The sequence below is a fragment of the Lontra canadensis genome, unplaced genomic scaffold (assembly GCF_010015895.1).
Source record: "Lontra canadensis isolate GAN:19392208 unplaced genomic scaffold, GSC_riverotter_1.0 scaffold30, whole genome shotgun sequence".
Lineage (NCBI taxonomy): Eukaryota > Metazoa > Chordata > Mammalia > Carnivora > Mustelidae > Lontra > Lontra canadensis.
Genome location: NW_022631024.1, coordinates 10,000,011 through 10,017,670, shown reverse-complemented (window position 1 = coordinate 10,017,670; position 17,660 = coordinate 10,000,011). Strand labels below are relative to the sequence as shown.

General features: G+C 49.3%; 1 protein-coding gene across 7 annotated transcripts in view; it reads left to right on the top strand.

The window, feature by feature from the left end:
• The window catches only part of DENND1A (DENN domain containing 1A), a 496,671-nt gene that overhangs the window by 426,660 nt on the left and 52,351 nt on the right, over positions 1-17,660 (top strand). For all 7 annotated transcript variants that reach the window (XM_032865818.1, XM_032865820.1, XM_032865816.1 and 4 more), the window contains 5 exons: positions 5,477-5,581; positions 5,970-6,057; positions 7,970-8,010; positions 10,277-10,348; positions 11,604-11,660. In XM_032865818.1, coding sequence (XP_032721709.1) covers positions 5,477-5,581; positions 5,970-6,057; positions 7,970-8,010; positions 10,277-10,348; positions 11,604-11,660 — 363 coding nt within the window. The remainder of the gene's footprint in view (positions 1-5,476; positions 5,582-5,969; positions 6,058-7,969; positions 8,011-10,276; positions 10,349-11,603; positions 11,661-17,660) is intronic.

Below are 17,660 nucleotides of genomic sequence, written 5' to 3'. Positions count from 1 at the left end.
TCTGGCATAATGGAAAGTCTCTACCCACTAAACAACTCCCCATCCCTCCCCATCCAGCCTCTGGCAATGACTATTCTACTTTCTGTCCCTAAGAAGTTGACGACTCTAGATACAAGTGGAAATAAGCAGTATTTGTCCTTCTGTTACTGGCTTGTCACTTAACATGAGGTCGTCAAAGTTTTCCATCATAGCCTGTGCCAGAAATTCTCTCCCTTTTAAAGCTGAATAATATTTCATTGTATGTATATTTTGTCTTTCCACTCATCCACAGACACTTGGCGCGCTTCTGTCTTTTGGCTACCACGAGCAGTGCTGCCATAAACACAACATCCTGCTGTTCTTGGCACTATCCCCTGGGCTGCTCCCCACCTTCAACTGATTATTAGTATTACTTACAGGAACTGTATTTTATTCATCTTTGTATTCCTCTAACGCAGAATCTGGCACATAGAAGGTGTTTTTAAAATGTGCATGGAGGGGCGCCTGGGTGGCTCAGTGGGTTAAGCCTCTGCCTTCGGCTCAGGTCATGATCTTAGGGTCCCAGGATCGAGCCCCACATAGGGTTCTGTGCTCAGCAGGGAGTCTGCTTCCCCTCCCCTCCCACCACCTGCCTCTCTGCCTACTTGTGATCTCTCTCACTCTCTGTCAAATAAATAAAATCTTAAAAAAAAATAAAATAAAATGTGTGAATGGATAAATCTTCCAAAATTACTGTTTTTAAAATTTTAAGCAAGGGCCATAAAGAATGAACCCCTTTTTTTCTTAGAATTGCAGAGTAAATGTGCACACAGAATTTTGATAAATTCGCACAGGAAAATAAGAGTTTAGTACTATAAGTATGGGTCAGCAGAACAAGGAGAGTTGTCCCCTCAGAAGACTCTGAGAGGAGAATTTATTTTTATGCCAGGACCCACAGTACTGTGGACAAAAGCCGTTTATTTCTGGAAGTATCAGAAACGCTCGGAATCACCATTTTCACCTGTTAACAAAGGTGGATTCATTAGTAACAGAATTTTCAATTGATTGCATATGTCAGGAAGATAATCCGAGAGTACAACTTGTCTGTCTGTAACAGAATCCTTGATAGGGTTAAGCAGCTGTGTTTAACTCTCCTCCGGGTCATGGATGGAAGAACTCTGCTAATGTGATCTAAGCTTGAACACTCACGGCTCGCCTCGCGTGCGCTCACGGAGTCCTATTGCTGAGTGCCGCCTAAGAAGACAAAAGATTTAATCAACGCAACAGGAGAACTAAATCAGCAATTCTTACAAAGGAGGGTTTAACGAGACACCTTTTCTTATTCTCCGCTGCAGAGAGTGGAGTCCCATGACCATTTCAGCTACAGGAGGGGGAACCAGGAGTAGCTGGGCCAAATGGTTCAGCATCTTTGGTACAGATGGGCCTGGGGCAGAAAGAGCCTTCCTACTGGCTTGCTTACTCCCGGGAGCGTAGGTGCTTCGAGTACCCATCTACCAGGAGAACCCGAAGGCTTCCACCTGCGAGAACGCCCCTGGGCTCTCGCAGGTGTTCATGGACAGTTTGAACTGACGCCCCAAGAGAAGCCCCGGGCTGGGGGTGGACCGCCTGCATGACGGCTGGGCTTGGGGGGCCGTGGCGTATAAAATCTTGACTCTGACGTTTATGGGTCCTGGGACCTTGGGCAAGTGACCCTACCTGTTATTCTGTAACAGTTAGGTGGACTGTGGCGGTTGTCATTTCCTTGGAAAGTGAGTAGCTCCAGGGGTGTGAGCCCTCCTAGCCTGTGGCTGGTCAGCACTTTATACATGACAACGGGTGACCGTGTCTCTGTTTTTCACCAGGATTAGGATGAAACAGTTGCCCTGAACAGATGGGATATGCTTACCCAATTCCCATTCCCCCTTTTAGACTCCACTGACACGTGCCTGCTCTCTCTCACGATTTCTGACCTGCTGCCCCAGGCGGGTTAGCCTTTTTCTCTCCTGGCTCCTGTGGACACTTGGCGAGCTGCCCCACACAGGTGGCACTGCACTCTAGTGGTACTCGTCCCCATGGCTGACTGACACTGCTGGTGGTGTTCTTGAAGCTTTTTGCAGAAAAAGCCCCCGTTGTCACATTTTCCCCTCATCTTTTCCATCCGTGCCCATGTCCTTTTGTCCGTCTCTATGGCACAGACATCTGATCCGGGGGGACGTCACCTGCACTAAGGAGACAACAGGCCCAAAATGTTCATGTCTCCCCAAAGCTGAGATTCTTTCTGCTCTCCTGCAGCTAAATCCTACCTCAGGCTACCCTTCCACACAAATCTGGTGGCAAATTCTCTCGAATTTATTGGTCCCTCAGCAGACTCCTTCCTGGCAGTGCTGGGCCACAGCTGTAGGAGTGAATGCTAACAACTCCAGTGAGCATTTCCTCCAAGGAGCTCTAAACTCCCCGGACACAAGTGTCACTCACCTGGCGTCGCGTTCTGAGACCTCTTTACTGTCAGGTCAAGGGGTGTCAGCCACAGCGAGACCACTGGGCTCCTGTGGCAGGAACCAGGGTCAGGCTCAACCTGTGGTTCTAAAGCCAATGTCCCTGGGCTTCTAACTGGGGCGGTGGGCTCGGCGCTCTCCCCGGGCAGTGTAGCGGGGAGTCCGGCCAGGCCTCTGCCCTCTGGAGCTCCAGGTCACAGGGGACACCAGTGAAGATTCAGCCCCCAGGGGTACGCCAGGCCGAATGGGAGCGCTGAGCAAGAATGACTACCACACACAGGCCTGTGTTTAAGAGAATAGGGGCACCTGGGTGGCTCAGTCATTAAGTGTCTGCCTTTGGCTCAGGTCATGATCTCATGGTCTGGGATCGAGTCCCAGATCAGGCTCTGCGCTCAGCAGGGAGTCTGTTTGAGGTTCTCTCTGTCCCCCTCAGTCTGCCCCTTCCCACTGCTTGTGTGCTTGCATGCTCTTTCTTCTCTCAAGTAAATACATACAGTCTTAAGAAATGAGAGGAAGGAAGGGTGGTCTGGGTGCAAGGAACAGCACTGGAAAAAGAGGGAAGCAAGTGGGAAAGGACATGGCATATGATCAGGAGATGCATTGGGAGCAGAAGGTACCTGGGGGGGGGGCGTGCAGAGGAAAAGGGACACAAAAGGACTCTGGAAAAGAAAGCTGGGCTCAGCTTAGGAAAGGTTTGTTTGCCCTGCTAGGGAGCTAGGACTTTTCCTCTCCTCTCCCACACAGGGCCCCGTGTATGTGACACACGCCACTAAGTGTATGGTGTTGAGTAAAACAGGTGCCATTCCTGCCCACATGAAACTTAGAGTCTAGTGGAAAAAGGTAACCAAATAACCACCCAGCAAAATGCCTCTGCAGCCAGAGTTCCTGGGTAGGATAGTAGCGTGACCCAATGTGCGTTTTAGAAATCTTGGAGAATTGGAGTAGACGGAGGGAGGCAACTGGAAGGGACACAGAATTAAATCTCCACCATGGCGGGCAGAGAGATGGTGAGCAGAGACAAACTTGATTGCTTTCTCTGGCAAAGCAGGGAGGGACGTGGGCAGTGTGATAGGTCCATGGGGAGCTATGATAATAGCCAACTTAAGAAAGAAACAGATGTGGGCTAATCCAGTTGGGCTAATGATTGGGAGTTTGGGCCATTTTGAGTTTGAGGTGCTAATGGGCCATCTAGTGGAATTGAGACATACGGTTTGGGAGCAGAGGAGGTCTGAGCTATGATGTTATCACAGGCCATCAGTGTGTAGGTGACACCACTCATGGGTGGGACGGCCTGGAGAGGGACATAATTGCCCTGCTGTGCTTCCCAGGATGGAAGCAGAACTGGCAGGCCACGGGGATGGGATGCTAGGTGGGCTTTAGTTTGTTATCACTAGCCCATCTCCCAGCTGTTAAGCAAGAAAGATGTAAATCCGTGCCAAATTAGTCAATGTCATGGAATATTCTTTTTCCTGGAGAACAAGGAAATTGTCCTCACAGACAGTGTCCTCACAATGTAAATTTTGCCTGTTTCCCTTCTTGCTTTCACAGCCAGGAAGCTCAGAGCTAATTTTGAACCTTTGTTTTAGAAACTGTATAGGACCTGCATATCCAGACACTCTTCCCAAGTAAACATGTTTTATATATTCACATATTCTTTAGCTCTATTTTTTTTTCCTTTCTTTTGGGTGCTCATGTAGGCTGCCTCAGATCCTTTGTAAAATTAGGTGGGGCTTACCTGTGTAAAAACAAGCCCTCCCCCCAGCCTAGTTTTTGGGGGTCATCCTTACACCTTTTGCGAAATGTCTGCGCCATTGCTGAGCTAATATTGGCCAGACTTAAGCAGGAGGAGCCCTTGGAATTCACAGCAGCCAGACAGTAAATTTAACACTTACGTAACTCATTAAAACAGGATAAAAGTACAGCTTCAAACATCTCTGTGTTCGCCGCCAAGTCTGTGAAGGGAGGGGCACCTTTAATTCAGTTCAAGGTGTCAAAGTCTGATCTTTCAGGATTGAGGATACACCACCGAAATTAAAGACTTGTCTGAGGAGATGAGCACTGCAGATCCCTTCAAAGAAGGACCGAGGTGTTGACTACAGGGATGGAATGCGGCTTCAGCTTCGGCCCTTGTTTTCTTCACTCATAAAACGTAGTTTGGTGAAAGCATCACTGCTCATCGAGCAGTGTAAAGCACACAGTTGACTGGGCGGTAAATCCTATTTTTGATTAGTCCTGCTTTTTAACATAAATAATTATTTTAAAATGGTTATTTGTGGGGCGCCTGGGTCTCAGTCGTTGAGCATCTGCCTTCGGCTCAAGTCATGATCCCCGAGTCCTGGGATCGAGCCCCACATTCGGCTTCCTGCTCGGTGGTGAGCCCGCGTCTCCTTCTCCCACTGCCTCTGCTTGTGTTCCCACTCTTGCTGTCTCTCTCTGTCAATTAAATAAATAAAAATCTTAAAAAAAAATAAAATGATAATTTGCTCTTGGTCGAGATCACTGTGTGGATGGTTTTCAAAGTGTGTTCCACGGCCGGCACCTCGGGAACTGCAAAGGTGCTGAGGTGGGGGAGGAGACTGCCCAGCCACCACCCCTGCACCCCAGCATCCCCCACCCGCCGCTTCCCGAAGAGCAGCTGGACAGTTTTATGTGACAAGGCTCCTCCTGCATGGGGTGCTGCTTGGATTCTCTTCAAGTGAAAAGAAAAGTCTGGAAGTTATCACATTGGAGGGAATATCCCACTAACTTGCTGCTGGGATACGACCGGCTCCTCCGGAAGGGGCCAGGGGTGGGGTTCGGAATCTCGGCCTCCTACCAGCCCTGGGACTTCGGGGGATGACTTTTCCTTTCTGAAACCGCGTCCTCTTCCACAGAACAGAAAGCCCGTGATGACAGTAGCCGCTCGACCAAGTAAACGCGAATTAAATCAGTCGGATGCAGAAGGACCATCCAACCGAGTGTAAGGACTGACCGCCACCCTCACCCCGCTCCTCCAACCCCCCTCTGCCGTCTCTGTTTCCCAGGAGGAGCCAATCACCTTCTGTGAGGAAGCCTTCGTGTCCCACTATCGCTCGGGAGCCATGAGGCAGTTCCTGCAGAACGCGACCCAGCTGCAGCTCTTCAAGCAGGTACCCCGCCCTCCCCGTGGAGGGTGGCCTGTCTGGACCCCCAACGGGGATTTCTGCAGCGGTCTTACTGGGAGCGCCGAAGCTGTGGGCGTCGGGGACCCAGGCCCACCAGAGGGGCTCGGGGTCTGGGGAGGGGGATGGGTGCAGAAGGGGGGTCAGTAGCCAGGCAGCCCTTCCACAGATATGCCAGTCAAGTGGCATTCAGCAAGTTACCGTCAACGCATAGCCAGTGTTTTCAAAAGTTGCTTTTAACTCGCTGTTCCAAAGGCCCTTTCCTGTCTTGGGAAACGTGGTGGTTCTTTGGGTGTACACCAAGGCGTCCGGCTGAATGGTTTTCCGCCCTGTGTCTTTGCATAAGCTGTTACGCTTTTGTTCTTTCTTTCTCTAGTTTATAGATGGTAGACTGGACCTTCTCAATTCCGGCGAAGGTTTCAGTGACGTTTTCGAGGAGGAGATCAGCATGGGCGAGTACGCTGGTGAGTTCGATTCATTTTCCCTCCTGTGCCGTGGGCTGTTATGTGGGACTAGAATGCGCGTGGCGGGGAATGGCTGTGGCTTTTCTCTTTCCTTCAGTGCGGGTTGGAGAGAGACTCACTTCACCCTCGGCCTTGAAATGTGTGAGGAATTCCTCTTCGTTTTCTGATGAGACAGAGGCACTTGGCCCGTCTAAGATCCTCTGTCCGGGGGTCAGTCGCTTCCCCGGGGGTGGCCAGAGTCTAGTGACACGTAGTGGCCGGCATGCAGCAGCTCAGAGCACTCGAGGCGTTGAGTTAGGAGAGCTGGCTTGACATCCGGGCCCCGCCTCCAGGGAAGCCGTGAGAACTTGGTCGGGCCATGTCACCTCTTCATTTGAAGTGTCCCCATCTCTGTGCTGAGGAGAACAGGGCCCGCCTTATGGGGGTCCTGTGGAGATTGACTCGGAGTCCGCAAGGACAGATGCTGGCACAGGACCACTGCTAAATGAGTGTTTCTTTCAAAGGTGAAAGTCATCACTGCCTGGTCTCCACAGACCATTTGACCTGGAGCGATCATCTTCTCATGATTCAGAGGTGGCCTCTGAGGCCCAGAGAGGTGTTCGCGGCGGACCCTGCCTCCTGAATCCCAGTCTGGCCTTCTTTCCAAGTCCCGAAGCCTTAGCCTGTGGCAGTGAAGGCAAAACCAAATGCAAAGTCACGGTAATCAGGCCGTTGACCCGCTCTTATTGCTGGGCCCGTGCCAGGTCTGGACTATGCTTCTGTGATACGACTGGTGGTTGTATCACACAACTGGTGGTTCATAGGATCAGGCATAACCTCACCTACAAAACCCCATTCACAGGCCTGACCAGCCTGAGCTGCATGGAGAGCACAAAAGCGCCCATAAAACCAGTCCACGGACGTGAGAGCGAGTCAGTGCTCCTGCCACGTCCAGAGCCCCATAGAGTAAGAAACAGAAGACCAGGTTTTGCCCTCAAGGAGTAGAGTCTACTGGTAGGAGAAAGAGATGCATAACTAAAAACAAATACAGATTAAACCAGTGCAAGAAAAGGAGCAGAAATAGGCTTTTAGGCAGGTAGAACAGGACTCCACTAATCCACACTCTGTAGTGTGAAAGCTTCACAGAGACACAGCACGCTCAGAGTGGAACATGGGTTCTGAAGAGAAGACGAGCTTTATGTGATGTTAAACTAAGGCCGGCCATTCGGAGCTTCTAGAAAAGCTGTCCAGTGATAAGACCTTCTTTTCCCACCGGATAAAATGAACAAGTCCCCCAGTAATGCCTCCTTTTTCTTTTCCCTGTCACTACTCAAGTGTCTTGGGGCTGAGCATGTGTCCGGCAGTGTGGTGACATGCAGCGCTCCGGTTCCTGCCCTGGGGTGGCTCGCAGAACTTCAGAGAATGTGGGCTTTGGAGCAGGGGTTACCTGCTCTAGAGGACTGTTCAGAGGAAGGGGTGGGAGAAACTTACAGAGGAAATGATGTTGGAGCTGTTGGTTGAGCATCATGAACAGAGAGAGTAGGGAATGGTGCCCAGCAAGGGGAACAGTGTTTGTGAGGGAATGGAGGGTGGAGGGGATGGGCGGGCAGGACGGAAAGGCCGAGAGAGGGTGGGGCCAAGACAAGACTGGAGAAGAGAATCAGGCATGCTCAGGAGTCTGACTCCACTTCTGTCCAGTGGGGAGTGAGGAAGGAGGATTTAGGTTGTGACTGGGGCCACTGAGAGGATCGGATCTCTGTTCTGGAAAGAAAACCTGTGGCAGCAACTCACTGCTCCCTCCTATAGGGAGTGGAGCATGGAAGCCTCCATGTGATTCTCCAGATGTTGAACTTTCCAAATCCTGCTCGCTAAGCAATTCGAGGAACTCCTGAAAGCATATGCTTTAACCACTTCTCTAACTTCTCTTTCCCAGGCAGCGATAAACTCTACCATCAGTGGCTCTCCACAGTCCGGGTAAGCGCGCAGCCCCATAGAGCCCCAGGGCCCCTCCTGAACCTCCTGGCAGTCCCCAGCTTCCCCTGCCCCATGTCCCCTCCCCCTCCCTGCCGCAAAGTGGTCATTCAGTCCAGGGCCCTCCATTCTTGTAGCCAGAGATGCTTCTGCTTGCAAAGCCAGGCCATCTAGGTGCAGGCTTGCACGATGAGACTATCCAAAGCATCCTTAGGTGAGGGCAAGGAGAGCCAGGAGAAGCGTCCTCGTCTCGGGAAGCTGGCCAGGGCGTGTTGAGTGGATGTTGTTATCCTAGAGCATTTCTGGGGGTCTCCTTCAAGACCAGTGCAATTGGGAAATTTTCATGGCAAAACCAAAAATGTGTCCCTGTTGCTGCTCTATGGTGTTTTTCACACCAAAGGCTCCTAGGAAGATGGAGAACACATCACTGAGTTTTTCACCCCCTCGCTATTGTTACGAACAATATCTTGTTGTGTGTTGGAAGCTAGGTGCTTTGGTCTTCAGAAGCCAATAGAGCCTTTGCTTGGGTTTATCAGTGTGTATGTACTGAGGGCCTCCTTTGGACCAGGCGCCACACTCGGGATACAGTCGGGAGCAGGAGAACACAGTCCCTGCCCTGGGGGCACTCCCTGTCTTCTTGGGGTTGCACGCGTAAACAGGCAACCCCAGCATAATGTGAGAAGTGTTCTCTCCTGCTTGCGGGCTGAGCGCACCACTGCCACGGCAGGTCCCTTGGAAATAGCTGCCGTTGGCCTAGAGTAAGCAATTCCTCCATGAAAGACCTCTTTTGTTCTTCTTGGATGGCCAAACACTGCACTTGGCAATTCGTAGACAAGCAATAAGGACTTGTTGATTGATTGATAAAAGGAGTTTTAATATTCCAAAGGACCATTGAAATAAGATACTGAGTAATTTTGGAAAGCAGTATGGAATAAATGAGCGGGTAAAAATTTCATATTGGCCTACAACATAGAATGCTTTCTAGGTCAAACTGCAATGTTTTTAATTAAAGCTCAAAATTTCTAATAATGGGCTGGACCAAAAATCATGTTAGGAATTAATCCCCGTAATTACATTACTGTGTTTTATTCATTTATATACCCACTTGATCCAGTCTGTCTCTTTGTTCAAATCAGTGAGAGTTATCTTTCCAAACCGCCACAAATCTGATTATTGATGCATCTGATGAAAAGTCCTCCGGAATATAGACTCCATATCCTGGCGCCTCGAGAGCTGGCCCCGTGTGCCATCCTCCCCATGATACGCCGACCACTAGCCAGGAACACCAGGCCTTTCCAGCGTCTGCACTTGTTTCCTGTGCAGTCCTCTCTCCCTAGAATGTCCTTACCCTTCCTGTCCCCCACATGAACTCCTTATCCTTCACAGACCAGGCCAGATGTTTCATCCTCTAATACCTTCTCTGACCATGCAAAGTGAGAGCTGTGTCCACACACCTTGTGCACGCAGTCAGGGCAGCTGGCCCGACCTTCGGCGGCTGCAGCTGTTTCGCCTGGGGCATTCCCCGCCCCCCCCCGCCCCCATACAGACTGGAGGCCCTCGAGGGTAAAGGCCAGCCTCCCTGTGACTCAGTACCCTCTGAGGCTAACACAGGGTGTCTCCGCAGTGAGCCCTCAACGAATTATCTAGAGCCTGTGCACCCTTCATGTCCGTTCGTTGCCTCCTTTGTGTCCTGGGAAGGCCAGCCTCCCTCCCCCTCTCCTCTGTTCTCCCAAAGAAACTGAACCAAGAAATTGGTATGTTGGATTTGTACGAAAGCCATGATTCACGTTGATGGCTACTCATTCTTTCCTTCCCTCAAGATATCGATGTTAAGGAAGGCAGCCTACCAGAGTGATTAAAAATAACAACACAGAAAACCGAGGTGAGGAAAGGAAGGCTCGTGACGGAGGGTAGCCAAATAAACGAACTTCTTCAGAAGCCGTAGGTTACTGTGGGGAAACCTTGCCTCAGAGAGCCTGTGAAGAGCTTTTCTTCCAGCCAGCGGACAGGTGCCAAGTGCAACACTGAGTCCCCCTGCAGCCAGTTACCACCATCCGCGTCCGCTCCCGGCTCTCCCAGTCCCCACCCATAGCGCTTCTGCCGATGCCATAACTAATTGCCCGGCACCGGTTACCATCCAGGCCTGTTTCTCTAATTAAATTACACGCTCTTGGAATGTTGCTTAACTTGTTCAGAGAGAAGAGGTTTTTTGTTGGTGTTGGCCCACTCTGTCTTGAGTCCCGGTCGCTAATTGACATTTCTATTACAGAAAGGAAGCGGAGCAATTCTGAATACCGTGAAAACGAAAGCGAACCCGGCCATGAAGACGGTCTATAAATTTGTGAGTACTGGTCTCAGTCCCAGGACCCCGACAGATGGGTCCCTCGACATGAGGAAGCTCTTCAGCCTACCTGACCCTGTACCGCAGAAAGGATTCAGGGGCTGCTGTGCGGTTTCCCAGAGCTTCCAAGGCTCTTAGAATTACGTAGTGTTGATTATCTGGTGACCAGGTCAGTGACGTTTTTCGTGTTAAACGGTTTCCGCTCCCAGTTGCTGCAATCAAGAAATTGGAAGCCACTGTTTTTAGCTTTTAGTAGAGGGTAGACCAGGGGGTGCGGATGCTGGCTGCACCATGCGTGTGTCCCTGAGACCCGCAGGTGTGGCCAACCGGGCATTCTGGTAAAACCTTTCCCATGGGGATCCCCACCCTCCCATCCGAATGAAGCCGCTCCTTTGCCGGTTACTGAAGAGCGTTCATGGTGGGACACACTCCCTGACCGTTGTCCGCAATTCCTTCCTCGTCTCTCTCACCACTGCCCTGTAGGATGTGCATTGTTTGTGAGACTCATGCCCACAGCAGAGAGAAAATAGGAGAACACGTCAGCTCCTGCTCTGATGTTCCATCCCTTACAAGCCTCAAGTACTTTTTTTTTTTTTCCTCATGGTTTCTCTTGCTTGCTAATTTGACTGTGAGCCACTTCACTGGGGTGGTTTTGTTTTATTTCCATTTTTAATTTTGTTAGTCCTTTCTGTGCTTAAACTGTAGTTATTTTAACCAGGCGGGTGGCTGCCAACAGAACCACACAGGTCTAAAATGACAGAAAATAAAAGCCAGGGTGTGTGCCGAAATGAGATTGAAAGAAATGGCACCGGGGGAACCCAGCGATGTGTCTGCTCAGGCCAGCCCAGGCAGAAAATTGGTCCTGAGGCCCTGGCCCAGTGAAATGTAATAGATATTCAGGTTCTTAAAGCTGCTGTTCCATCTACACTTGCTGGGAGCTGTCACCAGGCTGCTAAGATAAATAATTATAGAGAGCAGAAGAAGGCCTTCGAAAGGAGGGAGGGGAAAAAAAAAAACTCACTGCCATCAAAATGCAGCAAATAAAATCTCTGTCGCCTCTTTAAGGTTTTTTCTTTTTTTAACCTCTTAACATTGTATTTGTTTTCGTAGCCATTTTGTTTTCGACTTGATGATCCCACTTTTTTCCTTCTTTTTTCTAGTAATCAGAGAAGGTGATTCGCAACGGATTGAAATCAAGCATAGTCCCTGCTGGAAACAGAGAGGGAATCTTAACTTAAATTAATTTTTCATGCAGGCAAAAGATCATGCAAAAATGGGAATAAAAGAGGTGAAAAACCGCTTGAAGCAAAAGGTACTTGAAGTTCTTATTCAAAATGTATAAGCACCGTGTATGAAATGCGTGCCCACAAAAAAGTATGATGTGATCAATAGAGAGCTGTTTGACACAGTGTTGTTAGCACACTTCAAAATGCATTACCAGCTGTCCGGGAGTTTTCACACTGTTATAAATATTCACAGACAAAAAACTCTCTTCAAATAACATTAAGCCTGGCTTAAACCCACAAAGGCAAGCAAGTTCATAGTTAAGCACCGTCGGTCTGCCCCCTGCCCACCCCACCAGGCCTGGGGTTCACAGGGCTCTCTGGAAATTGGCTCGGCCTCCCCATCTGGGCCAGTCTGCTTCCCACCGCTGACCTCTGCCCTGGGACGGCTGGTCACCAAAACCAAGAAGCATCTCCGGGGAAATGACCTCCATGGTTTGGGCATGCACATGACCGCCACACAAACACAGGACACACAAAGGGGTGGGTTTCAGGAGGACGCTGTGGGCTGTCCTCACAGTGCTGGCCTGACCAAGAGGAACCCAGCGGCTCTGGTCTGGGACTCTTGAGCAACAGGGTGAGGACTCTGATTTGTCTTCTTGGACCATCAGTAAAATGGTTTGGAATCCTACAGGCTCCGTGCTGGCCAGGAGCCCCCTGCCTGATTGTCTGGCCTTGTACAGGGAGATTAACACAGCAGAGGGCATTTTTCTATGATAACGGATGTCGTCCTTATCACAGTTGCCACCCTTCGATAATCACCTACTGAGAATGGTCCAGGCCAGGAGCTGTCACACTGAAGCCTTAGAACAACCCTGGGCGGTTATGATTCCCATTTCCTGTGTAGAGAGCCTAGGCTGTGGTGCAGAGGCGAAGAAACTTGCCTAAGGTCACATTGCTGGGGCCTGTAGAGCCTGGATCGGGTTCCAGACCCCTCCATTTCCAGTGTCCGTGCCCTTACCATGACAGCCTTTCATACAGCCCTCCAGAAACAAGTGTTTGCTTTCCGAAAGATGGTTGGGAGCGTGTACTTCATTATCCCACACCCCCAAGATGTGCAACTCTAAGGGCCTTTGTCTGTCTCGGCAGTTTTTTTAAAAAATTGAAAGCAGTTTTAATTTTATGAAGTCAGATGGACCTCTAATTAACTTGAAACGGTCAAAGGAATTGATTCCTTTCTTTTAATTGCAAAATAATTTGTTCCGACGAAGCATTTAAATTCTGAGCTTCAGCTGAGAATGAGTTTTTAACAGCTGAGATTCCAGTCCCCAAATAAAAATCCTGTCCTGGACATCCAGGTAGACCCTAACTGTGGTTGGTTGTGCCCTGCCAGCGGCCGGCAGGTGGAATTCTTTCCTTGGATATAAAGGCTGATCCATACTTTTTTTTTTTTTTAAATCTCCTACCCCAGTCTCATGGAAGTGAGTTGGATAAAATATAGAGTGGCAGGGAGGGGGGTAGTTCTCACACCAAACTTTCAAACCTCCTTGACGACCTGATCGTAGGCTCAGCTGGTGTTAGAACAGTCCTTGAACTAAGTGAAGGAAGGGGTCCCTCCTCAGGCCGAGGACAGATGCTTTCCATTGGTTGGATCTGCTCTCTGCACGCCATCACCTCCCTCCCACTACGTGGGAGCCTTGGGCCTGACGAAAATCCCCTCTTTCTGATACGTAACATTTCTGCAGATAACCAGCGAAGCCCCCATTTTTTGATGTTGTCGTTCAAAGGTTCACTTAAACAATCTAGATCACCCTCTTTCCGTGCCACCTCCCCTTCCTTTCCTTGATAGTATCTGAAGCACGTTTTTTCCCCCTCCCCTTCTCCTCTTCCCCCTGCCAGTCTTTTCAAGAATAGCTTCAGGAGGTAACGTTCTATAGAAAGTGTCAGTACATTTCAGGTGACACGAATGGTGAAGGCATTTTATAGAAATGTGGCTTGTCACCATCGGACTGTTGACAGATCTATTAGTGCACCTTTTTCAATTTTCACTTTTCCCCCCTTCGGTCTTAGAGATTTCTACAGACTTCATATTTTGCAGTTGTTCTTGGAAGAGCGATTTTGTAATTGAAACTCTAGCATTGTTCAGTGCAGACAGGACTTGGTCTTCAGCCGTGCTCTCCTGCTCCCTTTCTTGAGCTAATTTAGGATTTGGCTCCATCTGACCTCTCTCACTGCAGTAGAAAATATTTCCTTGGCTTTTTTGTTCCCCTCCCCGCTGCCCCCTCCCCTTCGTATGGCAACATATCCGTGTGGCTCCCCAGATGTGTCTAATACAGACATCTCAAGTTTGGTTTCTGCTATGAAATCGAGGCAGTTCCCAACAAAGATCCAATTTTCAAATGTACTGGGTTGCCACCTGGCCTCCTCTACCTCCGCATAGTGACGGTGACCTCGCAGATATAATCAAGAACCCAGTCTTGCCCTCTGCGCTCTCGCCTTGGGTTTGAATTGCAAATAGAAAATGTGGGGCCGACCTGCGGAGAGGTCACCACGGTGTGTGGAGGGTCCATCTCTAATATGACTGAGCAGGGCCCCTCTTCCATCCCTTGTTCATTTGTGCTGCAGATTTTCAAAGCATCTGAGAGAGGAGCTTTCAGGGTATCCGTGTGACCATTGGCAAATAATTGTTAATAGATACTATAGTGTGGCTTTATTCCGTACCGGCTCTGCTTCAGCCCAACAACAAAAAAAGAAGGATGGATAGCATATTTCTCTGGATAAATGCAGCAAGGTGGTCAAGTCCTTCTGTAGCTTGGCCTCCTTTGAAGTCTGACTTGCTCAAAATTAGGAAGAAGAAGAAGCGGCCAAGATGCTACCCAGCTGCCGCTTTCTAAAGGGAGGACGGGGCGCTCTCCTCCAGACCGTCTCCCCGCCGGACCTAGCGTGTGGGAGGATGCCACGTGCCTGGGCTCCTGGCTGTCAAACAGACTTGCCTCCTCTGCCCGTGCCGTGCAGGGCTGGCATCAGAGTGGCCTGTCTGAAAGACGATGGCCGCACACGTGCTCCTTCTCTCCTGCAGGGAACATTAAGATACTCACCTAAGGGCGTCATGTTTACGTCCATTGGGAAACCCCTGGAAGATGATCTTTTCTTCCTCCGGTATCGTACTGAGTCACATGGGCCCATTTAACAGCCCTTTTGAAAGTTCCTAAATCTTTGCTCCCAGAAAGCTAAGTCGAGCTTGTCGATGTGAAAGTTTGTGACGGAGAGGAGCAAATTCACAGTTAGGTCAGCGTAGCCTTGAGTCTCTGGCCACACGTTTCCTAGTGTATTGAAGGGAGTAAGCATGAGTGGGGCAGGGAGATCTAGGTAGACTCTTGTAGAACAGACATTTTCACACCTTACCCCACAGCTGTCAGCTCCCTGTCTCCTGCACATTAAAATATGCTACAGCCTCAATCACAGAAATTCCAACTCTGGATATTGTTTTGATATCAATATTCATATTTTAATTTGCATTCGCTGTGGTGTGAAGTAGACTGCGAGAGAAGGGCACTGTACGAATCTGAAAACAGAGGCCAGCAGCCCAAGTCAGAGGTGTGAGGGGGTCTGCCTCACGCCCCCCACCCCCCTGGGGCCTTTGAACCCCCAGCACAGCGGTGTGTGTTTGGGCTTCTGAGGTACCTAATCGGGTTTAGTGGGATTGCAAAGGATAGTAACTCTGTGAACTTGAGTAATGTAGTAGACCTCTCCCAACCTGGTTTTTCTCTCATGTAACTAGGGGAAGGATTGACTTTTACTGGGTTGTTATAAGGATTAGAAGAAATCGCTTTCAGCAGCAACAACACTTAGGAGCCACTCATGAAACGGGAATCTCCATCTTATTCATTTCCTCTTATCCCACGTCCAGAGCAGCCGATCTGTCCAGACCCCCATGTGTGCACACCTTGAGGGCATGGCTGGCAGGGGATCCCTCCCTTTTGGTCATGTACTTGGCCATCAGAGCAGTTTTTCTAGAACACAGCACTGAGTCCCTCTCTTGATTAAAATCTTTCAGACCTTCCTCCACCTCAGCCCAGAGGACTTCTTGGAATGCCCCAGCTTCTGAGCAACTTGTCCTTCCTTAGCCAGGCAGCGCTCTCTCATACCCCCGGCCCAGAAAACTCTACCAACATCTCTGCCTCATGAAGTCATAGCCTCCTTCTGGGTCCAGCGCCTTCCCCAGCTCTTACCCAAGGCCACTCAGCCCCCTTCCTCCCCTGGGTTCCTGCCTCTGACTTCTCAGAGGTACTCTGTCCAGCGACGTACTATACGCTGTCCTTGCCTCCTCCACAGGCAGGCGGAGGTTAGACACCCCCAGTCATGACGTTTGATTCCAGCAAACACTTAGGGAAAGGGACAGGAATTGAATGAATTTCTGACCCCTTTACTTTACCAAGAGATGAGAACTGGTTGGGCCCCAAGGCTCCTGGTAAGAGATTTGTCACCCTGTGGTGGCCCCTGACCCACAGCTCTGTCTAGTTTCTTCCTCCTGTGTGACCCTTCCAGAAGGAACAGATTTACCCCTCCTGTCAGCTTCTTGGTTTTGCATTTTCAAAATGACATTTTAACAGTCTTTTTTTTTTTCTGTTTACAAACAAAAAGCATGTTTATTGGAGACAGTTCAACAAATCAGACAAGCAAAAAGAAAATGATCTTGTTTTATAACCTGCATTTTCACTTACTGTATTCTGAGCATTTCCCGGACCACTGAATGTTTCTTCTGCACGTCATTGTTTTAAGTGGCTCCAGAAAATGTTATCTGATGGACATGTATTCATTAATCAGTCCCTTTCTTGGATTCTTAACTTAGGTCCAGTTTATATTCTAGGCCAAATATTCTTGTAGTAAAACATTGCAGGAATTCTTAATTATTTCATTACGATAAATTTCTAGGAATGTAATTAATGGGCCAAAGGGCACGCACCTCTTTTAGGATTTTGATATAAATTGCCAATTTGTATTCCCTCTAGAAGGGTATGAGGGTGCCTGTTTTCCCAAACCCTTTGCTCACAGCTCCTCAGCTCATTCTGAGCCCACAGTTTCTTTAATCACAGAATCTCTACCTAGTGTGAGATCCCTGCTAGAAGATACAGCAGAGGATGTGAGTTGGCCCTATTTCTTTCTCGACTAGGGCTCCTCCCACTCTGCTGTCCCTGGGAGGAAGCGGTTGTCCTTCCCCAGCTACAGGAAATAGTGAAGAAGTGAATAAATTGGCAGGGCGAGCCACGGGACTTTGTAAGAAGTCTTTTTGCACTCTGGGATCTTCTAACTGAAGAAAATTCATGTGCGGCACTGTTTTCTCGATGCACAAGCACATTTGTATATCGGACACATTTGCCTTCCAAATGTTCAACTCAATTTACAAAGATCGATCAGCGAGCGTGTACTGTATATTCAAGGCTCTGGGGCAGAGAACCCAAACCCCAAGGACCTGACAGTCTTTAGGGATTGGAAATAAGTGCAAAGAGAGCATGAGGGGTGGCGGCCGAGGGCCAGTGTAACAGGGAAAACCTGATGGTCCATTGAGTGCCTCCTCAACTCAGTACCTTCATGGGTGTGTTGTTATGGGTCGATACTGGTATAAATGCCAGAAATCCCAGAGCTCTTGGTTCCTCCACTTTCTGGCTGTCTAGCTTTGGGTGAGTTGCCCCCTTTGAGCCTTGTTTCCTCACCTATAAAAGAGCGATAATCCTGTTTACCTTGTGGTTGCTGTGGAAACTGAGTGTGATAGTGAAGGTCAAGGGTCTGGAAAAGTGCCTGCCGGTAGTAGGCGCTCAACACAGCCCAGGGAAACTCTTTCTAGATGGTGCTCTTTTCCATTTTGCAGGGGATGCAGAGCTGATGTTCCGTTTGCATAGGACGGTAACATGCTCCAAGCTCCCTCATGTTTCATCTCCTTTAATTCATTCTTTTCTTAGCTTTGACGTTCACCGAGCAGGTGGTGGACTCCCCATTGTAAAAATAAAGAAGTAGGTACAAAAAAGGTTGAAAAGATCAGCTAGTTAATAGCAAAAACAAATCTAGAAAACAGTGTTTCCTTCTAAGCT